General features: G+C 43.0%; 1 protein-coding gene across 1 annotated transcript; it reads right to left on the bottom strand.

The window, feature by feature from the left end:
- Window positions 1–332: 332 nt before the first annotated feature.
- LOC146611423 (myosin-7-like) lies at window positions 333–24,077 on the bottom strand. Its single transcript, XM_085345610.1, has 46 exons — window positions 24,042–24,077; window positions 21,925–22,024; window positions 21,066–21,169; window positions 20,650–20,793; window positions 20,407–20,563; window positions 20,121–20,148; window positions 18,700–18,793; window positions 18,501–18,593; window positions 18,331–18,394; window positions 17,712–17,810; window positions 16,930–17,033; window positions 16,714–16,852; window positions 16,085–16,203; window positions 15,833–15,982; window positions 15,346–15,516; window positions 15,074–15,253; window positions 14,166–14,298; window positions 13,978–14,054; window positions 13,647–13,734; window positions 13,109–13,226; window positions 12,907–13,030; window positions 12,690–12,826; window positions 12,250–12,420; window positions 12,065–12,149; window positions 11,192–11,434; window positions 10,927–11,103; window positions 9,779–9,924; window positions 9,561–9,651; window positions 9,323–9,480; window positions 8,739–8,970; window positions 8,203–8,329; window positions 6,974–7,092; window positions 6,667–6,863; window positions 6,320–6,503; window positions 6,057–6,222; window positions 5,707–5,831; window positions 5,521–5,636; window positions 4,625–4,811; window positions 4,207–4,416; window positions 3,994–4,119; window positions 3,655–3,745; window positions 3,301–3,380; window positions 2,013–2,117; window positions 1,825–1,920; window positions 427–570; window positions 333–344 (listed from the first exon to the last, which is right to left on the bottom strand). Exons 2-46 carry the CDS (start codon window positions 22,022–22,024, stop codon window positions 333–335), a joined length of 5,811 nt encoding a protein of 1,936 aa, XP_085201736.1. The 5' UTR covers window positions 24,042–24,077.
- Window positions 24,078–24,688: the final 611 nt, after the last annotated feature.

Here is a 24,688-nt window from a genome sequence, read left to right as displayed (position 1 = left end):
ATTAAACTGCTATTTTAAAAAGATCTTTATAGTCTTCTCTTTAATTTGGTTAAGCATGCTGAACCCCTCTGAAAACAAACAAGCATAAAACTGTTCAAAACAAATTTAAGGGGGTGAGAACTGATGCTTCCCCCTCTGGGCTTACACACGGCTGACCGCTCGTATGTTCTCGCAGCCCTCAACACTTCCCTTTCAAACCAGGTTATAATACTTTTCATTGAAAAAACGCATTGTCGTACAGTAGACGCAGATGTACAAACACACGGGATAAAAACACACAGCAGGTAACAAACAACACGTCAGTTAATCAGTGATGGAGATGCTGCAGAGCTTCATTCAGTGATCTGCAGAGACACGAACGGCTCATTAGGAACACTGATGGAAGTGAAACAGTGTTAACCTCTACTTCGTCCAAGCGTAACTCACCATGGCGACCTTGCTGGTCTGTTCGCGAGTTCGAATCCTCAGCTTGTTGACGGTCGTCTCGGCGATATCTGCTCTCTCCTCGGCTTCGTCCAGCTCGTGTTGGACTTTGCGGAAACGTACAGTACTGCAGCTCACCTGCTCCTCCTGGTGGACAAAAAGACGATCCCTTTTAAATAGATGTTATTTTATATGGATTAGAGCAGCTCTAAAAAGAAAAAAGTCCCTTTTAAGAGGAAGAGACCTCCAGCAGAACCAGGCTCAAGGACGGGCGGCCATCTGCCGTGACCACTGAGGGGCGGGGCTTTTCTGGGTTGCTCTCTGTTGATGTCAGTGTTTGCATGTCAGAATATCAATTAGTAAATGCAAACTGTGCATTTACTAAAAGTCCCAAATATCTGTGGTGCTCAGGAAATGACTGTACTTTCATGAAGGCTGGCGTGGGTTGACTACACAGGTAAGCACACTAATTGTTCTAAAAACAAGCAAATAAAAAATGAAATAATAAATGCTGTTTTTGTTTAAAGAAAATCTCCCAGGATCATGTTTTTTTAAGGGTAATCTTGAAAATCTGAACATGCTGATTATGATCTAAATTTTCCTTCTGTGTTGTCTATGCAGGAAACGTCCTGCTAGTCATTTGTATATTTTATGTACACTCAACAAAAATATAAACGCAACACCTTTGTTACTGCTTCCATTCCCCATGGGATGGACGTAGAGACCTAAAACCTAAAAGACCTAAAAGTTTTTTGCGCTATTGGGGGTCTGGGGACCCAGAACCGGTCAGTATCTGGTGTGACCACCATTTCTCTGAAAGGCCTGTGGAGACGGCTTATGGTTGAGAAATGAACATTCAATGCACGGGCGACAGATCTGGTTGACATTCCTGCTGTCAGCATGCCAATTGCACGCTCCCTCATTGCTTGTGGCATCTGTGGCATTTTGCTGTGAGACAAAACTGCACATTCCAGGGTGGCCTTTTGTTGTGGGCAGTCTGAGGTACACCTGTGCACTACTCATGATGTCAGATCAGCATCCTGATGTGGCACACCTGTGAGGTGGGATGGATTATCTCAATATGGCAGATGTGCCCACTACCACACATTTGGACTGATTTGTGACCACTGTTTGGGAGGGATGGTTATATTGTGTATCTGGAATGAATTTTAGGTCTCTACGTCCATCCCATGGGGAATGGGAGCAGTAACAAAGGTGTTGCGTTTATATTTTTGTTGAGTGTATGTTTATGTTTACATACTTGCACATGTTTCACATTAAAAGCTCAGACGTGAGTCCCTCCGTGGAGCGATATTGACTTTATAGAAATAAAAAAGATGTTTTTTAATCATTTTGATGCTGATTTGCATTGTATTGACGAGAGCATTACTGAACACTCACAGCGTTCTCAGCTTGTCTCTTGTAGCTCTTCACTTTGGCTTGCAGCCTTTCAATCAGCTCCTGCATCCTGAGCAGAGTCTTTTTGTCCTCCTCTGACTGCACGAAAGCACAAAGATCCAATGAAAACACAGAAGACGGGACCAACATCTGTATGACAGCAGCAGCTGGATGCAGTGAGGACCTCACACCTGGTACGTCAGCTCCTTCACTTTCCTCTCGTAGCGTCGAACCCCCTTCTGATACTCCTCGCTCTTCTTCTGCTCCAAAGTCAGCTCCGTCTGCAGCGCCCTCACCTGCACACACAGCAGCTGATTTACTTCCTGCTGGTTACCTGTTACTGATATAGAGGAGCAAAACTGCCAAAACCAAGCATGAATAAATAATTCAATGACTCAGTAAAAAATATGCATGCATCAATTAATCTATGACAAAAGGTAAAATCAAATGTAAAAATGACCAATAAGAGGAATTGATTTAAAAAAGGAAAATTGAAAAACAAAGTATCAAATGATGTTGCATTTTATAACTTAATGTCTTTTTATTATCAAGTGCATTTTTTAGTGCGTTTAATAGTGCGTTCAGTTTTGGATTTTTTTGAGTCATTTACTTTTTCAGTTTTCATTTTTAATGATATTGGGGCAAGCAGAGGAATCTTAGCAACAAATCCTCCCTCAGAGACTGAGCTTGCTGTTCCTCCCCAAACAGGTCAGGAGAGTTTTTAATTAAACACGTGCTGCACCGCGCTCCCGAGCGTCAACAACAACATAACCGACCTCACTCCTGGTAAAACAGTAACTGTCAGTGACTTTGTACCGCTGTATAAACAGGACAGTTAAACGTCATGTAACCGTAAGCAATAAAACAAGAACATCTTAACAGCAGCACGTGTCCCAAGGCATGATGGGAGATAACTGGCCGCTCCCCCAAAACACAACAATACTTTAGTTCATACAGTGCCAGTTTACAACAACAGCCACATGAAAGTGTTTTATACTTAGGCTTAAACCTCTACAGTCAAACAACCCTCCTGTGAGCCAGCACCTGGCAACAGTGGGAAGGAAAAACTTCCTTTTAACAGGAAGACACCTCCAGCAGAAGGTTTTAGCAAGTTTATGCATGCTGCGTGCCTACATTGTTATGCAGCAGATGCCAGTAGAGGAAAATTGTTCCCAGCACAAATATTCTTTGGCAATTACTTTTTTGATAAACCTCAAATAAAGATGTTTTAAAGACTCTTGGCAGAGGCACTTTTTTTCTGTAAATGCGCTTTTTTGGAAACTGACCTAAGAAGTTACTCAGACGTTTTGGGGTTTTATTTATGTAATGCATGTAACACATCCACCGCTGTATAGAAGAGTATCTGTATGACAGAAACAAGGAAAAGTAGAAAGTGTCCTTGTTAAACTACCAGGTGTTGCAGTGAAACTTGATTTAACTGACAGTGAGAAACAACTCTGTGACTGAGTTTTCACTCACTGTTGTCTCCAGTTTGTGGAGTTGTTTCTTTCCTCCCCTCAGAGCCATCTGCTCCGTTTCATCCAGTTTCACCTGCAGTTCTGTCAGAAGAACATAGATGCTGGAAAAACACGGTGACATCTGCAGGTGAACTATGTGAACAAGTTATCATCTACAAGTGAGGAAATACGAATATACAGTATACTGTGCGTGTTCAGATAACCCAGATAACAAATGTGCCAGAAAGCAAACAGACAAGAAGTCTGTGCTTTTGTTTTGGCGAGCTAATTTCTATTGTTTCTATTAACCTACCATGACAACAGGTGACATCACAGTCGATACATGCATTTATTTTTGTCAGTAGTGTTATTGTACCTTTTACAGTAGACTCCATATTCTTCTTCATTCTCTCCAGCATAGTGCTGCTGTCCTGCTCCTTCTTCAGCTCCTCCGCCATCATGGCCGCCTGGTGAAGCACAAACATTAACAGGATTCTGGTAATAAGTATTAGAGGCTGACAGAGTGTGTGATGGATGCATGAATCGCAGCTTTATGGGGTAAATAAATGATTAAGAAATGCTAAAACGTCTGAGTTATTAAATTTAAAGATTAATAAAGTTTTCCAGCATCAAACTCGGTTAACGTGATGAAAACTACAATTTAACAGCAGCAATGGTTTTGATCAGGGATCAAAGGTCATGGGTCAGGACTAACATCACCGATGGCCTTTTTGGCTTTCTCCTCAGCATTGTGACTCTCCTGCATCGCCTCGTCCACCTCTCCGGTCAGCACAGACAGGTCAGCCTCCAGCTTCTTCTTCTGGTTCATGAGGCCCGTGTTCTAAAACAGGAAGTCATCAAACCGTCTGTCATGATGAAATGCTCATATTTCAACATGATTGTATTTGATGTGCCGTAATTAATTAACCTGTGCAGCGAGCAGGTTAACTCTCTCTGACACCTCCACCAGCTCATGTTCGGCCATCTTGCGGGTGCGGTCAGTCTGTTCCAGGACCCCCCGCAGCTCCTCCTCCTCCGCTGACATCAGCGAACACCTCCGCTCCAGGAGGGCGATTTGCTCTCTGAGCTGATTGGTCAGCTGGACTTTTTCTTCTAGCTCCACCTGCTGCTCTTTAACCTGCGATAGAGTTCAGCACAGAAAGGTTGGTTTACATGTTATATCATTTGCCACTAGGGGGCGGAGCTTTGTTTTGGTTGAAGTTTTCACTTCTGCTGCATTTTTCAGTCCATGATTGATGTGATAATGAAGCACAGTGCGGTCAGTAAATAGCACATCCCTGGACACTGTTTTTACTCATCATTCTGATGTGAACAGGTGAGGGTACCTGTATCTGCAGGTGTCTCATGATCCTCTGGCTCTCTGCTTGTTGCCTGTTGGCGTTTCCCAGCTGAATCTCCATCTCGTTCAGGTCAGACTCCATCTTCTTCCTCAAACGAACCGCCTCGCTACGATGACGAATTTCTGCCTCCAAATTGGCCTGCATAGTCTCCAGGGAACGCTGCTGGCTCCCCCTGGTGGACAGCATTGGAGTTACCTCTCCATCAACACTAAGGTTGCAGTTGTCAGTTCTTTCTCTGGTTATGAACCTTTTTTTTCCTGGTATGACTGGTTGAGGCAGACCCTACACAGGGAAAGAGCTGCTGTGGACTCCGTACTTATGTGCCTTAGGACGAGGCTTTAACAGAAATATAGACAGTCACTGCTCGCTGCACTTACAGGCCGTCCATTCAGTGCAGAGCCTTCTATGTAGCTCGCCAGCTAACAGTAGCTAACAGTAGGAAGAATAACCTGGACCAGAAGCACTGCTGGCCTTCTGCCGCCCCTCAGTGGAGAGCGTGCTCTCCTCCTGCCTGGTGTTTGGTATGCAGGGACCACAACTGACAACAGGAAGGCTGTGCAGAGGGTACAGCCCAAAAAAATCATTGGCTTCCCTCTGCCTCGCCAGATCCTCCTGTCTCAGGTAAACCAGGACCATCACAGGTGACCCCTCGCACCCCGCTCACCACCTGTCTGACCCACTGCCCTGTGGTCAGCGCCTCAGGTCAATCTGGCCCCACGCCTACCTCCAGACTCACTAACAGCTTCTTCCACACAGCAGTTTTTCCTTTGCACCACTTTCAAGCATTTTCCAATGACAATAAAAGCCTATTAAATTTAATTCTATTCTATTCTATTCCATATATTAAGCCCCTTTCAGTCTGTTATTAATATATTTATTACCTGAGGCTGTCGATCTCCTCCTCTTTCTCTGCAATCTTTCGGTCCATCTCTGCCCTTATCTGCTCCAGCTCCATCTGATATTTCAAGATCTTGCTTTCCTCATGTTCCAAGGTTCCCTGATCAATGGAAAGGTAACAGTTCAGGCAATAAAGACTTTATAGATAATTGATTACAGCAGCTAATTACCTCTGCTTCCTCCAGGGCAGCTCTAATGTTGCTCTTCTCCACATCGAGGATCTTCTTCATCCTCTCCAGCTCATGGATCGTCTTCCCTTCCTGACTGATCTGATCTGTCAGATCCACAATCTCCTCTAGAGATATATAAAGAAAACACTTTGATACACTGGAATTTAATCCCTTAACTCCCACAATATTAAAAAAGGATTAAAAAATTGAAGTAGTTTGTTCGCTGGACTACAACTTCTCTTCACATCATGATATTCTCCATGATATTGAGCTTGTAAGACCAGGTCCCTGAAATGAAGATACCAGTGTGATTGTAGTAAGTTAAGAGGACAGGGGAGGGACTGCAGTACCCTGCAGGTTCCTGTTTTCTCGTTTAATCGTCTCCAGCTGGTCCAGAGCTTCTTCATAGCAGTTCTTCAGTTTGAAGAGCTCAGTGCTCAGACTGCGAGACTCTTTCTGTGAGGCCTCCAGCTCCATCTGACACTCGTCAAACTTCAGCTTCCAGTCACTGAGCACCTGCATCAAACCAGTGCACACATTTGTTTCTGAGCACACCTACTTATGGGCATTAAAGTGTAAATCTCCACATGGGGAATCGTGCCATATGTCTGACCATGTCAAAGTTGCGTTGCCTCTTGTCCAGAGCCAGAGCTGCAGCGTTGGAGCGCTCCAGTTGGACCATCAGGTCTTCCATCTCTATCTGCAGACGCTGTTTGGTTTTCTCCAGTGAGGAGCACTTGGCCTGAGACGCCTCTGCAACTTCTTCGAGAGTCTGCAGTCTCACGACCAGTTTCTTCCTGCAAATACAACAATTCAACTTATTAAACGTTACCAGTCTAAAGTCAGTAGCTGCTTTGAAGGAAACTGGATAAAGAATTTAAACTGTGGTCTTTGCATTCTCCTATAATGTGTTAGTATGGCACCTCAGAGTGACGTGCAGCTACAGCAGTGTTGTCTTACTTTGCTTCCTCCAGCTCCTCTATCCTCAGCACAGCATCAGTCTCATACTTTGCTTTCCACTGAACCACCTGACTGTTGGCTGTAGACAGCGCCCTCTGCAGTTCCGCCTTAGCTTCCTGCTCCTCCTCCAGCTGTTCTCTGAGAAGGCTGCAGTCGTGTCGGGATGCCTGCACCGCATGAGCCAGCGCCACGCGAGCCTGAAACACAGACACAGGATACATTTGTTCCAATAAAATACCTTCAAAAAGGTATTAATAAGAGCACTGAAGTGACCTGATGTGTTACAAGTGTAAGAGTTAAGTATTACTTTGCTCTCCTCCTCCAGCCGTTTCTTCATATCCTCAACATTCTGGCAAGCGCCCACCTTCAAGCGCTGGAGCTGAGCGATCGTAGCGTCTCGCTCCTCCAGACGACGTCTGTACTCGGCTGAAAAGGCGACAGCCAAACGTACATGAGTACGATAAGCTTGCTGCATCTTAGACATCAGATATTCATTTACCATTTTTACAAATTGTATTTTTTTGTTGGCGTGTTTACTAAGAATCGTGGACAAAACATAAGCACAGATTCAAAAACTTTCATCGTTTCAGATCAAACATAAAATGATGTTGGACCTTTTTATGACTCAGAGGACAGAACACTATCAAGAACAACCCTCAGATACTCAAATTATCCACCAGTGCGATAGGTCACTATTTACTACTGTTAGTGCGGGACGGCGTGATGACTCCATGAAGTCAATTACCACATCAAAAAAAGTCGTGGGTCATTATCAGCAGAGGTTTCAGGTAAAACCATTGTGAGACCTTGCCTCACCCTGTCATGTGACCTATTGAGATCACCTGACGCCAGATGTGAGTGAAGACTAATGTGCCTGGGAAGGAATCTCAAAGCTGCATTGTAGGTGACTGACAGGCACTTCCTGTCATTTAGATCCTAACAAGGGCTGCATGTTTGTAATCTAAAGTAAATACAGAAAGTTTTTACTTTTAAGGTGTTTCATCAGTTGAGCCTGAAATTCTTTTTTTAAATGGAAAAATGGGGAAAATCTAACAGGAAATTTTTGATGAAGGTGTAGAAACCAATGCATCGATGTTGGGAAACTAAAGAAGTTCAGTTTTTAAAAGTTGCAAAATCTTCTACCAGTGGTTCCTATTTCAGCCATGATTGTAGTGATGGACATCATCACTAGCTTTAATAAGCTTATATTAACATTTTATGACCTTCTACTTGTCCTGTTAGCAAAGCTTAAGCTGAGAGGGAGAGGAATTTATGCCATCTCAATAATTCTCCATCACCTTTCGCTGTCAATTAATGTTTAATATTATTATGTTGATCACTAAAGAAATCATTTTAAATGCTTTTTTCTATAGAGTACGCTTTAAGCATTTGTCCTAATAATCCTAACACAACAGACAGGAAGGTGAGGACATCCACACAGAGTGCTGCAAGATGTAGGAGAAAGAAAATTCATGCAGCCTAAAATCAGGTGTTCAGATCTGTAGAATCAGTGTCGGGTGTGTCAGTGTGCTGTACTGGTTTCTGTGACTGCTCGTGCTTTCTGAGCGTTGACTTCAGACAGCTGTCTCTGCAGCTCGTCTGCTCTGCTCCTGCTTTCATTCAGCTGGTCCTCATAAACCCTGCACATCTTCTCCACAGCAGCCTGCACACAAAGATCAATCAACAGAGAAGTCACAGTTAATGTGGTCTAAGAAACACGATCAACGTGCGGTGGTTACAATGTGACCAAATCTGGTCGCACTGCACTGCATTAACATGTTTCACCTCCTCACAGGTTTAAAGTGTAAACAGGTCAAGAGCACGAACCACCTTGTTTTGTGTCCCATCATCAGTTCTTTTGCAATAACGCTGCTTAAAGGAGGACAAAGCTGTCAGAGCATTGGAAATGGCCTCTGGGCAGATTAAGATCAAGGATGAGAGGCAGCACTGTACCCAGCTCTGTTACTGCATCCATGGCAGCATAAACAGGGCCAGCAGGACTCAACATGACGAGTAGACTGACACTGATGAACCTGGTGGAGTGGCCCCTTAAGCGGGAGGTCTGTTCCTACCTTTGACCTGGAGAGCTGCTCCACGCTGGCAGCCAGGTCATCAGCCTCCAGCCGGAACTCCACCTTCTCCTTCTCCAGCTTCTGTTTGACTCTCTGCAGAGCATCTATCTGCTCGCTGAGCTCCGTCACCATGTCCGAGTGCTTCTTCCTCAGGGTGGCTGCTGTTGCTTCGTGGTGAAGCCCCGCCTCCTCCAGCTCCCGCCGCAACTTCAGGAAATCTGCCTCTCGCTTCCTGTTCAACAAAGCAGTATTTGTGATAATCTGGGCAAATCTCAGTATTGAGATACTAATCCATCCACTGTCGAACTCTAAAGGTAGGAATCTACATCTGCATGTAATCTTTAAGGGGTTTCTCTGACATACAGCTAGAGCTGTGTTCTTGAGATCACCATATTAGTCTCAACGCCTCACAGGAAATACCTGTGCATACAATGACCATGTTATTTTAAAACAGCCATCATTTGAGCGCTTTGTATATGACCGAAAGTAAGGGTCACCTCTAACGTAGCTACTGTGGCTCTGACTAACTGACCCCTAATGGATCCCTTTGATGGAAGTTAGAAATCACCAAAGCCCATTTTAACCTGTTGAGGGCGATCTGAGCCGCTGAGGCTCCTCCTGCCTCCTCCAGCTTCTCTCCCAGCTCCTCCAGTTCTTTGGCAATGTCGTTCCTCTGTCGTTCCGCCTTGGAACGCCATGCCCGCTCCGCCTCCAGGGCCTCCTCCAGCTCCTCGATACGAGTCTGAGGAGGGCAAGTACAAAACAAACTACAGCAGCAGCAGTGAAGAAGAGGAAGCTGAATAAGATCCTCTCTGCACCAACCTGAAGCTCTTTGATCTTCTTATGAAGCTGAGCAGCCAGACTCTGCTCATCCTCCAGTTTTGACTGAAGCTGCACCAACTCAAAGTCTTTCCTTTAGAGAAGGGTGAAGAGAGAAAAGCATTTTGTAGGGATTGACAGTAATAAAGTACCTTTTTTCAGTTAAAATGAGCCCTTTCAGCTAAACATTTATATTCCAAAACTCTAGACATTTCTCCTACTTTCTCAGTCTCTCTTCCTGCTCTTCCTTCTGGTTTTCCAGGTCCCTCACTGAGTCCATGGACAGCTTCAGATCCCCCTCTAATTTCCGTTTGGTTCGTTCCAGATCGGTCCGCACCTTCTTCTCCAGCTCCAGCGAAGTCTCAACCTGCACATGAGTTAGAAACCAGTAATAACAGCAGGGAACATTACAGGTCTTTTCTGGACCAGTGCTAAACAAGCTTTCAAAAGTTGGTTGTAGAAATTCTTTTGGGTATTTCAGTGATTGTTTAGGGACAGAGAATTAACAACCTGCAGGGTTGAAAAAGAAATCAGTGTAAAGGGGCAAAATCTGCCAAAAGCCCAGACCTGTGGCGTCCACTTGAAGCTGGCTTCAGAAATAAGTCAAAGCTCTAACACACTCCTGTGCTGAAATGTCCAGCTTCACAGCAGAAGTAAACATGTTTACTCTATCGTGATGCTGTATGAGTGAAAGTTTTATCCACTCGTTTGGATTTTGTTAAGGTTGGGGTGAGATGCTAATGACCAGCTAATGCTAGCAGGTTTGAAACAAACAGACACATTTCTGCTAATTAAATAACAGAAAAGCAAAATACTAGAATTTTACTCAGAAAAGCTGAAGCATGGATACAAGGACTCCACAGCAACACTGATTATTTTTCAGTTCATTCCATTCAAGTGCTACGAAAGGTGCAAACAACACAAACACAGGGGAATTGTCCATTTCAGAGACAGGTGAGCGTGGCAGTGGCTATCGGTGATCGGTTACAGCTACCCATGTTGGAGAAGGTAACGTGAGACGTGTACGGGGATAGAGGGATGGCAGTGTGTTTCAAAGCTGATATCCCATAAACAGCAAACTGCACAGCGTGGAGTGTGGATGATAAAAAGCCCCACAGGTCAGAGGATGTTCAGTGTGAACCATCCCTTCAAGACGCTTTATCTGAGTTTTCATATGAAGATTTTTCTCAACACTAAAACTTAAAAACAAATGAAAAAGTTACCTGAATAAACTTCAGGTAATTCAATTTTATTTATTCAGCACAGGTTCAACCAGTCGTCTCAAGCTGCTCATCCTTCCACTCGAGTGCCATAAATAACAGTTTATATTGCAGCCTACTGTCAGACATCCAGGAATATCTCTCCTTACACTGTCCACTTGCTGCTCCAGTCGAGCTTTGGCCTTGGCCAGCATGTTGACTTTGTCCTCCTGCGCCTGGAGGTCATTCAATGCCTGCTGGTGAGCTTCCAGCAGGGCAGCCTTCTCTCTGCTCAGAGATGCTATGGATTCATCTAGAACAGACATCTCCTGTGATAGGTTCTTCACCTGCATGGAGAGAAAAAACAAACATTATTCTGTGAGTGAGGGAAGTGATGGAAAGCAGCACTGATATGGTCTCTTTTGGGGAACAAACCTTGTTCTCAACCCCATGTCTCTCTTTCTCCACTTTAGCCAGGGTCATCTCCAGGTCATCCACGTCTCTCTTCAGCGATAACACCTCGTCCTCCAGCTGACGCTTCTTGGACGTCAGCGTGGAGCTCACCTCCTCCTCATCCTCCAGGCGCTCCTGCATCTCCTTCAGCTTTGACTCCAGAGAGATTTTAGACTGAATCAGCTGGTTGCAGCGGTCCTCAGCATCCATCAGGTTGTCCTGCTCCTGGATTGTTTGGATACAAAAAGTTATTTAAATATATGAGGCCAGTCTGCATATCAGAAGCTAACAGCTGTAATATGGACAGGGTATATTAAAAATTATGAACAAGTGCATAAAATTCTTGCATAATGGACTACGCAGTATACAGAGTGACTAAAATTGTGCTCGTATGACTGCACATGTTCCATGACCATGACGAGCTGGATCACTAAAACAATGAGAGTTTGTTTATTGGTGGGTGCTTAAACCCACAGAGGGTTTGCTGAGGCTAAAACAAGCACCCAGAATAAAGGAATCAACATATTTTAAATAGCAAAGCAGGAAATATATCACTATGACCTCAGAGGGCGAGAACGCACGATTAAAAGTGACTAAAGAAATCTCCAGCAGAACTACGCTGGGTCTACTACCAGTGGGCAGACGATAAAGAAGAGATTTATAGAGACCACGAACAATAAACAGGACAAAACACGATCTAATGTAGAAAGTAAACCTATGTTAACCTTTTAATGCCCACCAGGTTTCTGCCCTCATTGACTCAGTTCTGTGTTTTCTATTACTCTGTGAAGCCCTGCTGTAAGGATCCTGCTGTGGTGAGCTGGCACCACTCGTTTAAATTTCTTTATGTCTTACTGCTTGAAGCTGAAGAGCCAGGTCATTTTTCTCCTGAACCAAAGCCACCTGCCGCTCCTCCGCCTCCTTCCGCTTCACCTCCGACCTGATGAAAAAAAACAAACAGAAACATGGCAGGACATCAGACGTCTGTCTGCATGCAGCTCAGCTGTAGCCCCGATTCAAGCGCCGGCGGATTAACGGACCTGCCGTAGGCCTCTTTTAGTTTCTTGAACTCTTCGTTCAGAGCGGCCAGTTCCTTCTCGACCTGGGCACTCCTGAGCAGCGGACGGAGCTTAAAGAATAATATCATCCACGGCCAAGTCCTCACTGAGAAGAATGCCCTGATGGCAAACTGGATCACCATCACTGCGTCCCTGAGAGGAAGAACAATAAAAAAATCACATCAGCCCCAAAAAACAGGTGATGAGAGTCAAAACAACAGCAACATGCTGCACTAAGCAAAGTTTAAACATCTTGGCATGGTCATATATTCATTAAACTCTGTCAGGTTGCTTTTCTTTCTTACGAATACAACTTCCTTCTTACTTCTGATCAACTTTTCTGGCATCAGCACTTAAAAAGTTTTTAGTCTCCTTTTTACTGATTTGTTATCATTCATTCCCCTGATAGATGTGACACTGACCTTTGCAGCATCAGTTTCTGTCGCTCCATCCTCATGAGCTTCCCTCTGCATATGGCCTGAACGGTGGTGAGGATCTGAGACAGACGGTTGTCCCGCATGTCCTCCAACTGACCCAACAGACCCGCCTTAAAGAACACCTGAGACGAAGCAACGGGACCATCAGCTGAACTCCAACAACATAGGTGTCAAAGGCAGGGTAAACTTGAATTTGTTGTACCTTTGTGTGTCCAAACTTGTACTGGCTGTGGTCTATGTCAAGAGAGCCCAGCAGTTTCTCCACAGCCTTCCTGTTGTCCACAAATGAGTCCTCTGGAATCGCAAAAGGGTTCAAGATGCGATAACTGAGAAGAAAAAAAAGTCCATTACTGAAGAGCAACAGCAGATGAAGTAAATAAATATGTGTTAGATATGCAACTCACCGCTGTCTGAACTCAGCGTACAGGATGCGGTTTGGAAAGCCCTTCCTGCAAATCCTGATCCCCTCGAGGACCCCGTTACACCTGAGCTGATGGAGGACCAGGAAGGGATCCATCACACCTGGAAAAACAAAGGAAGGCATCTCAAAAAATAACTTGGAGAATACTTTAACTGTGCAGTCCAACAATATTTTTATTTGGGGCATGGGAAGGAACTAGAATTTCCCTTTCAGTGCAATTAAGTAAAAGTCATTACTTCAGATGGTTTCTTTACAAAATCGAGCATTACGCTAAAACCAAACTGAAAGTGCATCAACAAATGCACGTAGACATAATATGTCTGTTGAGACTTGTAAAGTAGTAACAATATCTTTGGTAATATTTCTGGCACGAGACAATAAAAACACCTTTAGTGGTGCCAAGGTGAAAAACACCTTTTACCCCACCACATACAGGTCATTCATTTAGCAAGTTTATTTTTCTGGGTGAGGACGACTCACAGACACCAGCTGTCAGTAGATACCAGGGTTCGTGGTTTTACCTGGAATCTTGCTCTCATTGGGGATTATGCAGCGCACAAAGTGAGGTTGAGTGCTGCGAAGGTTAGCCATCAGCTTATTAAGATTTTCCTGGAATAAACACACAATTAGTTGAAACCTCTGTCATAGTGTACAGCAGGGGCTAAAGGGTCACATGACAAACTGAGACTGCTGTGGAGGCCCTCTCAGACTTATAAAGAGATCAAATTAAGCTTACTGGTTATGCCCTCCAGTAACAGTCCCAGTTTCTCCTGTGGCACCTTGGGAAAATGAATTGCCCCCCCCCCGGTGTACTGTAATGGTGTCTCAGGGGAAGCTGCCAGTCACACCCACCTTGTGCAACTGTGACGCAGTTTGGAAAGAAGCTGCTTTCTTCCTCCTCTGTTTGGTTTCAGCCTTCGGATCAATAGCTAAAATAACACAAAAAAGCAAGACTCAACCCAAACACACTCATATAGTTCAATTCCTTGTTGTAGTTGAACGGTTTTCCATTAAATATTTAGTGAGGCTGGTGTTTTTACGCATATCAGAGCTGATGTAGTTCTCAAAAAGTCCAGCCATCAGTTTGTTGGAGGATTTCTGGAAGAGGGCCACCACCGTCTCATTCAGAGGATCTCTGTTCTTGTCCAGCCAGCCTGTGATGTTGTACGGCACCTACAACACACACCAGTCAGTTGAGCTCTGTGACATCAACCTCGGCCAAATCTAACTTGAGAGAGAGGCGTTGCAATCAAAGCGTATTTGCATGACAGACACTCTCAGGTCAAAGAAAATGTCCAGATGTTAGCTTGTAGATGTACCAGATGTTTTTCCCACCTGTCAGTCAACAGTGTCCTTTAATCTCACTGATAGTTGTTTTAACTGTAGAGCCATCCAGTTCACATTGCTATCAGTTAGTTTCCTTGTTGTCAATACAAGTAACCGAACTTCACTGATGTTCTGTGGCCACTTTGCTGCTGAGCTCTTCTAGCCACTGGGCTCTCATATGACTTAAAGCATAAGCATGATCCTATATAATAAATAACTGGATGTGCATTTATACCAAAATAAAACATCATAAGATTTTTTTTGTCAACTCGAGCTTTTAAAAACAATGCTGAGAATATAACACAATTTTTTTTCCATGTTTATATCTTTAGGATTTTTTGTGTTCCTTATTCAAAGTCACACCCAACCAATTCCCATCCCGACGTTCCCAGCAACATTCTACATGTCCAGAGTTTCAACCCAAGCTCAAGAGTAAAATCAAAAGCTTTATGGCTTCACCTGAAAAGGCCAGAACAACGTCTCCATCACCCCGCTGTAGCTCTGTAGCTTATCTGAGCTAAGACCAAAGTTAAATTGTCCTGATAAAACTGGAGAACTTCACCTTCAAGTAGACTTCAAATGACCAACAACAGAAAAAGTGACTTTATGAAAGGATACCCACCACTCCAGCATAGTGAACCAACTCAAAGTGCGTCTCATATTTGCGCTTCTTGTCTAGACGCGGCCGCTGGAAGTTGGGTGACTTCCCAAGATGGTTGTCGTAAAGTTTGGTTTTAAAGCTGTGGTCCGTGGCCTTGGGGAACATACATTCCTCCTCCATGATGGACAGAATACCCATTGGCTGGACAAAAGAGCTCTAATTAATTCATTTCATATTCACACAGGCTTCATATTGGAATCATCCAATACAACCCATGTAACACGCAAACATACCTTCTCTATGAGGTCTATGCAGGCCTGTAAGTCCAAACCAAAGTCTATGAAGGTCCACTCGATGCCTTCAGCCTTGTACTCTTCCTGCTCCAGGATGAACATGTGGTGGTTAAAGAACTGCTGCAGCTTCTCATTGGTGTAGTTGATGCACAGTTGCTCAAAGTTATTGAACTGCAAACAGAAATGAACCATGTTTTTGGAGTTACTGATCAAAAGATGTTCAATTCTGCAAAATGACCGAACCACGAGTGACACCAAAGAAGAAAAACCTTTTCTCTGAAAAGCTGTCTGCTAGTGTTTCCTGTGCTAGGTTTGAGCTGACATCTAGGATATCCTTGCTATGATTTCACGATTTTTATTCCAATGGTTGCGCACTATTTTTACAGTAGCATTTATCTTCAAAACATATATTTGGTGTCACTGGAAAGACCTGGACCTTGGCTGGATTTGAAGGTGCTGAAAGTGTCTCTTTGTATTTCCTTTGTACCTCAAAGATCTCAAAGCCGGCGATGTCCAGGACACCGATGAAGTACTGACGAGGAAAAGAAGTGTATAAGGACGAGTTGATACGACCCACCAGCCACTTAAACATGCGGTCATAGGTGGCTTTTGCCAGGGCGGCCACTGCATAGTTCACCTAGACACAAAACACGACCTGTTAGTTTTCCTGGAACCACAGATAAACATGTTTGGAAATTTACAGTTAAGTTTATGTAGTAAGACAGAAAACTTTGATCACCTGTTCTACAGTCTGTCCTTTAACAATAAACTCATTTCCCACTTTCACTCGAGGATTCAACAGGCCTTTCAGCAGGTCAGCAGAGCTGATGCCCATCAGGTAAGCTGCCTTATCTGCACCTTAACACACAAACCACATGCAGGTAATTATCTGAGGTCTCTACCAGCACAGACTAGACATGTTTTTCACAGTTATACAAAAAGATTTAAAAAAAAGGTGAGGACTTGTTCACTTCAATGCCAGATAGTTATAAAGATCAACTACAATGGACCATATGTAACTGATGGCTGTCGCAGCTCAACCACAAGTTCATAATACATCCTCTGAGGTTGTGTATTGTGAGATTTGGGCGAGGTCTGCAGTTAATCCCAGCTCATGACCTTTCGCCTACAATTAGTATTGCATTGGTACTTTCTGTACCTTAACCAAGAAATTGAAATTGAAAAAGTAATTTTTGTTTAAAAAGGCTAAAACTATATTGTTGCTTCGTTATCTTTCCATCATATTCTACCAAAATCATTTTAATAACACACTGCGAGACAACAGAAAGCTCTGTCCAGTCAGCATCACCTGCATCCATTATACAAACTAACTGTTGTGTCTTTGTGATGGTGTTTAGTGGGTCATACTCTCTGTGCCGTCCGCTTCGGCCTGCTCTTCTCTCTGTTTCTTCTTGAACTTCATGTTACCGAAGTGCATGATGGCTCCAACAATTTTGTAGCAGCCATACTTCTCCTCTGGAGTGAAGCCCAGCGTGTCCATGGCACGCTGCACACAAACATACAGAGTACAGTTTACACACATCATCAGAGAGAGTTTTCTTTGAGACGCTGTGTTCCTCTTACGTCGGTGAGCCTCAGTTCCTCTCCGTCACTGATGCTCTCCACCGTGGTCACACCCTGAGAGCAGAAGTGGTAGTCGTAGGGGTTGGTGGTCACCAGCAGCATGTCTGCATCATGAAATTATTTTATCATTAGTTATCACAGTTAACCCTCTCTTTCTTCCCACGCTCCTCAGACTGTAAATGGCATGTTTCATATTTTCTGTGGTTACATTTCATAATGTTATTGTTCAGTTATTTGGTAAACAGTGTAACGTGCGGTGGAGATGCAGCTGGGTAGCGAATGAGCAACAGCTTCTGACTTTCCAAAAAGTACTCATTTATTTACAATATCAAAAATAAAAGTGCCACCTCTACCACACATTACTAAAGAGCACACTAGTCCGCGTGCACACGGGAGCATCCATTACAGGAGGAGTGCGAAGAAGAACAAAAAGGGGGTGACACACCAGTCATGAGACAGGAGGCGCCGCCATGTGGTCATACACTGCATTACAACAGCAACTGTTACAACAGGCAAAGACAGCAAACTGTAGTAGCTGCCTCATTGTTTTAGGTCAGTCATATTTGTCGGGGGCGCATAAACCTGCACCAAAGGCTCCCCAGATTGCTGGGTTGATAAATTAGATTTTAAAGACATGCATTGTTTTTGTTGTTCTGCATGTTCTTGGTTTTATTTCTGTTTCTGTTAATAATGCAGTTCTATTAAACTGAGTGTCATTTATATAGCTGGTGTCTTTCATTGGACAGGTTGCAGCACTGGGTAGTTTTTTGTTTGTTTTTTACCTTGTAATTCTGGCTTATGATTGGACAGGATCTGGTAATAGATGTGGTAGCTTCTCTCTCCTGGTTGCTGGAAAACAACTCTTGACTTTTCTAAAAGGTCTGAGGAAAATAAACACAAACTACGTCACTCATCAGCCAAAGCATCGCGAGACACCCACAACACCTCACAACCGTTCAGTGTCTGACGCTGAGATGTTAGTAACACATCTTGTCTTGCAATACCACTAAGCCATAAAATGAAGTATGCCCAAGAAATGTAAGATATTGGAAACTTGGAGGACTGTATAGTAACTGCTGCATGACTTAAACTGTTCCTCAGTCATTTGTCACAGTGTACTAGGAGTGTTTGGGATGTACCTCTGTTTCCAACAATGCCCCAGAGCTTTTAGTTGTTGAGACAAGTTTCCAGTGAACTAATGTGCTGTTTCAGCCCTTTTTACACCCGCATGCCTTACAAAATTCTACACTAGATGGATGGATGGTTTCAATTAAAACGTATTTGTGGCTGTGTGATAATAAAATGTCATTTGAAAAATGCTGAGTAGAAAGGCTAACATGTTCGGCTAGTGCAGTTTAACTAACAAATTCAAACGTGGAATAACTTTTTGAGAACACTTACAGATGTCGATGTCAGCAGACGCCAGTTTCCCTGTTGGGCCAAAGTGAATTCTGATGAACTTGCCCTGAAGCACACAAATACAAACCCACGGTCTTTACAACACGTCTACACAGAAATCCACATGAGACACAAAGCTGTGTTCTCCACTCCAGCCTTGAGGATGAACTCACAAAGCGGGAGGAGTTGTCATTGCGGATGGTTTTGGCATTCCCAAATGCTTCCATAGCTGGATTAGCTTCAATAATCTGATCCTCTAAAGATCCCTGAATACAAAGAGAAACATTGCAAAGACATATTCCCAGTATGGGTATTTTTTTTCACTATGGACTGGAACAGTTAAGGAAAAGGGAAACTGTTGAGGCGTCTTACTCCTTTTTTCACATTTTCTCCTAGAGCAGCGACGATGGCAAAGTACTGTATCACCCTCTTAGTGTTGACTGTTTTCCCGGCACCTGACTCACCTCTGAAAGGATGGTGTAAAAACAAAGTCAATTTTCAGTTAAACAATTTAAAATATGCCTTTATCAGTGAATGAGAGCAATAACATATTGGTGCTACTTCATCATGACATGTATAAACTACAACTCTGAGGCGAAAGACAGAACGAATACACTGAGGCACATATTAAGTGAGAACATCACTCTCTGTTCTCGGTTTAAATCATGACATTGTGCAGTCACGCACAGGCTTTGAAACCTTCAGCTGAGTGTTTTTGCTATTTCCGTTGAGCTAACTAACTGGATGTAATGAGCGATGGATGGGTCTACAGAAGAAACCACGGCCCTGTGCTCTCCTACAGTAGTGACTAGGGATGTAACACTTCCACAACCAAGACTGGAACCTTGTTTGAAACAACTGGAAGACCTATTGCCATCCCTATGCCATGATACCCATGTGGAGTACAGTTAAATCATGCTAGTCAGATGAGAGCTGTGATGTTTAACGATCACTCAGCTACCAAGAACTGGAAGTAATTCAGAATCCAATCCTGGTATGTGGTTTATACTTTTCTGCTCCTAAAGAAGAACCAAGGTGCCTCAGTATCCCTCAGCCATGTGTTCCTCCAGCTTTCTCTCTTCCTCTTTCCTTTTGGATACCATTCCAGTCTCGACCTAGTGATGTTAATGGTTGGCTTCCCGAGGTTGAGACCAATCCACCTTTAACTGCAGCACGTACTCCTTTCATAGGGAAGATCCTTCCTCATCAAAGTCGATTTGAGTTTTCTGTCAGTGTTTCTCTGTTTGGGTCTGGAGCCCTTTAGCCATATCTCAACCCCCAGGGAGAGGTGGTCCAAATCTGTGTGGCCTCTACCCTTTGACTTGTCTACTATGGGTGTCTCTGTGAACAGAAGTGTAGTTTTGGAGTATTTTGGATACTCATTAGCAACTTTTCGTCATCTCTGCACCATCTTATTTTAAAATTTGGATTTCTACAATATATTTTTTTCAATAAGACCATAAACTCTTGATTGTGACCATCATGAAATATTTACTAAATAATCAAGGGCGTGGCAGAGGCATTCACCCATAGACTTGTACACGACTTTGAAACTAGAGGAGTCTCCCCCTGCTGGCCAGTAGAAAGAATGTTCCTGGTTAACAGCTTTATGCTCTGACCTAGAAGCTACTTCCATCTTTTTATATGTAGTCTGTGGTTTAAATGAAATAAACTGCAAGTTTATATACAGGACATGGTTTGCTTTTCTCATATAATTCCTATTTCCATTTGTATTTTTATTATGATGTCATATTACCGACCGTAATGTTAGACCAGCTGTGCTTCTGACTTACGTGATGAGCATTGACTGGTTCTCACGATCTGTGAGGGAAATAAAACCAAGTGAATAAATATTCAGAAGAGGCAAATGAGCTCAAAGTTTATCCACTAAGCAAAAGATTTATTCACGCATTCACCTAAAGTGGTCCGTACATTGACACCACAAACACAGACTATACCTCTAATGTTTAATTGGAATAAAAGGTGCAGCATAGAAGACATTGTCAACTGGCTGGTTGCCAGGTAACGACTGCAATGAGAAAGCTGACAGCATGGCTGATGAGGCTAAAGGTGACTCACTCTGCAGCAGGTCAGTGTAAGCGTTGTCAGCGATGGCGTAGATGTGGGGCGGCATATCTGCACGGCGCCTCCCTTTGTAGGCTGTCACCACCTCAGGAGTGTAGACCGGCAGCCATTTGTATGGATTGACTGTGACACAGAACAGACCAGAGTAGGTCTGACGCAGAGACACACAGTTAGAAACACACAGTGAGGAAGATGGAAACGTGTTTTTGATGGTTGCACATTAGAGTAGATGCTAACATAGATCATCCACATGCTGTATCTCCTGCTCAGGTTGAAGAGGACAGATGCTTCGTTCAGGTGTGTCAACATGGCCATGTCCTCTATCATGTCAAACTTAGGAGGGTTCATTGGCTGGAGGTCGTCTTCTTTTACTATTAGAAACTGAAACACAAACACACATGAAGCTTTAGTTAAACCCCTCAAAGTGAAATTTAACTGTTTGTTTTTTGATTGTGAAATAAGAAAAACAACATTCCACACATTTTAACTCAGGACAGCAAAACGGTGCATGGAAACAAAAGATCAAAAGGAGATGTAGTTTTATTGTGGGGGATAATTGGGGCTTGTGTGTTTCTACTCAACATATTAAATGACTAAATAATAGTAATGAATAAACAGCATATCGAGTAATTAGAATTAGCTGGCTGACTAACCCGTCCGTCTTTGGTCTCCACAGTAGTCTTGTCTCCATTCAGCTCTCTGATCTCCACTTCAGTGTATGCTTCAGTTTCATCGGGCATCCAAATGCGCTTCGTGCCTAAGAGAAATGGATTACATAGCATTTTATTTAGTATGCAGTAGCATATATATATACATACAGCATCTAGACCTATGTACAGAGCAGAGGTTGGAAGTACAAATACTTTGTTACTTTGTTATTTCCTAATTTTCAGGTATCTGTACTTAACTTGAGTATTTATTTTCCTGAAAACCTTTTACTTTTACTCCCTACATTTGAACATGTATATCTGTACTTTCTACTGTTTACATTTTCAAAACTGGCTCCTTACTTCAGACATCAAAGCGATGTGAGCCTAAACAGTAGTGCATGAAAGACAGTACTGTTTGTGTATTAATGACCAGGGTTGCTGCATACTGTGTGTCATAGTCTGGTGTTAAAGTGGGCCTGTGTTTGTTTGTCTTTTTACAAAGGTGAGGAGTGCTCAGGTTAGGAGTACCGGTTTTAAAGAACAGTGTGTGATTGGTGCACAGCTGTGGTGTAGCACAGATTGATTGGAAGTTGGGTGATGATGCTGAGATTCAGTCACTGAATTCCACCTTCATACCTTCTAGTATAAAAACAACATAAACTGTATAGTCTCAGTGTAGAGGATGGAACTCAGCTGGGGCAACTAAACCTCAGAGCAGCAGTACTTAAGCAAAGAAGTTGAATCACTACTTTGACTTTTACTGGAGTAGTTTTTTTACACTAGTATCTTTTCTTATACTTAAGTACAGATTGTCCATATTTTCCACCTCTGGTGCAGAGAAATATAAAAAGGAAACAGAGACCGTCAAAAGCTTGGGCCTTGGCAGCCAGCTGTTCCAAGTTGGTGAGGCGGAGGTAGTGAGCCGCTTCTCCAAACTCCGCCATGTCCAGGAACCGAGACATCTGAACACACAAACATCACAGATATGAGCATTCATTAAAGATCCTCGGAGGGCTGTTATTTCCCAAACAATGTGGAAAAGATGTGGTACTTTCTGCTTTAAATGTTCTGAAGGCTCATGAGCAAACTTTTAAAGCATTCTCAGACAGCAGCATTTATCACCATGCTAATAAATAACAGTGCTGGCTTTCTTCTGGCTAAGGTAGGGCGACACTGATCCAACTTCTGCACCAACTTCTTCCCGTTCTGTTACGTTGGCTGCAGATATGTTCTGATACAAAGTTCAGATGCTCATTTTCCACCAGTCACACTTGAGAGGACGTGCACCGTCATTGTTTAATGCAAACGTCATCAGTAGATTTCTCATGTAGAGGCTGCGTCTGTTTCTTGAAATTATTTACAGTGAGAAAAAAATAGAACATGCGCACATTTATCTTTCCCGTCATTATAAGCCACGATCATTCATCCCATCGACTGCACTATAAATCTTTATTTAGCTGCGAGTAAATCCCAGGCATGGACTGAACTAAACTGTGATGTCAACAAATTGGCATGGCAGTCATTCACAGTAGTTCTGGCCTACCTCGCTGCATTACTCAGGCTTTCCAAGAGAGCTAACAGCTGCCACATCAGCTCAAGAGGATCCCTTTGCAAATTCTTCTAGTAAATATAACCCTTCAGTTATCTCCCTTTGTGTGAGTCTGAGTGCCTTAACAAAGACTCACAAGATGAGGTGAAGCGTCTATGTAGCATCTGTGGTTCAAAAGGTAGGTTGTCTATAAATGAGAAGGTCAGTGGTTCTATCCCTGCCTCCTCTACTCGTTGAAGAGTCCTTGATACTGAATCTTGGGTTTGAAATGTCTTAGTGTAAAAGTGATTCTGCATAGAACAAAGTGCTTGAATGAATGAGGCTTTTCATAAGAAACTCTGAGTGCTCAAATACTCTAGAAAAATGCGGAACAAGTCCACTTGGCTTTTCCTTTTCAACATCAGGACAGAGTTAAAAGAAGACTATTATATTAGTGGGCAGAAATCTTCTGCTTGGCCACATTTGACCTAATAAACCTAAATCCATTCACCTGAGTCCAAGCTGAGTCCACATAAAGTCCACAGTTCAAATATGGTGAGTAAAGTATTGCACTGTTGATAAATACACAGAAACCTGTTTCTCAGTCTGCTTCTTATAAAATAAGTGCAAAATAATAATGTTTCATTAGTACTTGTTTATATTTTGAGGCTTCTCTTCTTTTCTAGTTTAACGAGGTTCAGTAAGAACATTCACATACTTTTGAGCACCAGTAAAAGACTCTGTAGTTGTTGAAGCTCATGAAGCTAAATTTTCACCTTATTTCATTAAAAATGAAGCAGATTTGAAACCAACTCTCCGGGTCTTTTAAATTCAATTTAAATTGATTAAATTAGAAACGTATCTGTTGTCAAATGGACCAGAAATCAGCTAATACAAAATGACATTAGTGAATAAGCAGGGACACAATTCTGTTTCTGAAATTTAGGATGACCATCTCACAATCTGACTGCAGCCAGTCGGGATGCAACAGGAAATAACGTGCAATTTTGGCAAAATGAAACAAAGTAAAAAATATAAAACAATTTTTTTTGTAGGACATTAGTAAACAGGTACATCTAACTTCATCACTGCGTCACAATCCTACAGCTGTTACCAAGGAGCAGACAATAATGGTGTTAGCCATTAGCCGTGCATCTTGTCCTCAGTTCAGTAGCAAACTTGCACTAAACTTTTCCCAAGTTCACTAGATGAGTGTCACACAGTGTTGCTCATACTGGACTCATACAGTTACACACTGGGTAACACCTTCAGATGCTGAGGTTGCTGGGAAATTTGAATCCTTTACATTTGTGCACTTTTTGTATTAAAAACTCAGTTATCCAAGTTGCTGTGTACAAGTAAAATTCATCTTAGGATCTATTACAGTCATGTCAAATATCAAAGCATACATCACAGAAATCTGATGATTAAAATGGGGGCAGTGTACTTACTGTGCTGGGTGGCTCTGTTTTGAAGATCTTTGAGGATGTGCAGAAAAACACAATAGTGCAACTCAAAGAGCATCACTTTGCTTTATAACCTCACTGTGAAGGTCACTGCAGCATGTGGCCCCCTCCCCTGCAGCTGACTGGGCAGACTGGTCTGCTGGATGGTCATAAAAGGCCTGCTGTGGTCAGGATAGAATACCAAACTAAAGCAGAACCAAAGCCCCATCTGCTCCCTCCTCATCCCGGTTTTCTCCCACTGCATCCCGGTCTATCTATGGAGACTGACTGTCCACTGCTGACTTTCCCCTCTGTGCTTCTGCCCATCTGTGTTTTGTTCCATCTTTCTGACATGTATTCCATCCAGGCTATCTCTGGGTATTAAACCCCAGTTATTCTTTATTTAACCCCGTGGCATCAAACTTAAGCCAAGCTGTCAATGAACTGCTGATGTGGTAAATCAGAGAAATCTGTCAGCATTGCTCCTCAGGCTCTAAAATCTCTAAAGGTAAATAAATGCTGGAGCCTCAGACTTTTTAAAAAAATATTAATTCACAGAAATTTCCTGTTTATTCTTCAACTTTTTTTTTCTCATAGACCACCTGTAAACAAAAATTCTTATATTTACTGGCTTTAATGACAGCACAGTGCTA

This window comes from Diplotaxodon limnothrissa, linkage group LG20 (genome assembly GCF_057381915.1).
Source record: "Diplotaxodon limnothrissa isolate DT_005_m linkage group LG20, D_limnothrissa_male_GT1.1, whole genome shotgun sequence".
Taxonomy (NCBI): Eukaryota; Metazoa; Chordata; class Actinopteri; order Cichliformes; family Cichlidae; genus Diplotaxodon; species Diplotaxodon limnothrissa.
Note: the sequence above shows the minus strand (reverse complement) of the source record. Positions and strands in the feature narration are given on the sequence as shown.

Excerpts from the sequence above, each read along its gene's own strand:
- LOC146611423 (XM_085345610.1), bottom strand. The coding sequence starts at position 22,024 with ATGTCTCGGTTCCTGGACATGGCGGAGTTTGGAGAAGCGGCTCACTAC. Across the intron at positions 18,594-18,699 it reads GAGAAAATGTGAAAAAAGGA|GGATCTTTAGAGGATCAGAT; the intron begins GTAAGACGCCTC and ends CTTTGTATTCAG. Across the intron at positions 12,421-12,689 it reads CAGAAACTGATGCTGCAAAG|GGACGCAGTGATGGTGATCC; the intron begins GTCAGTGTCACA and ends TCTTCCTCTCAG.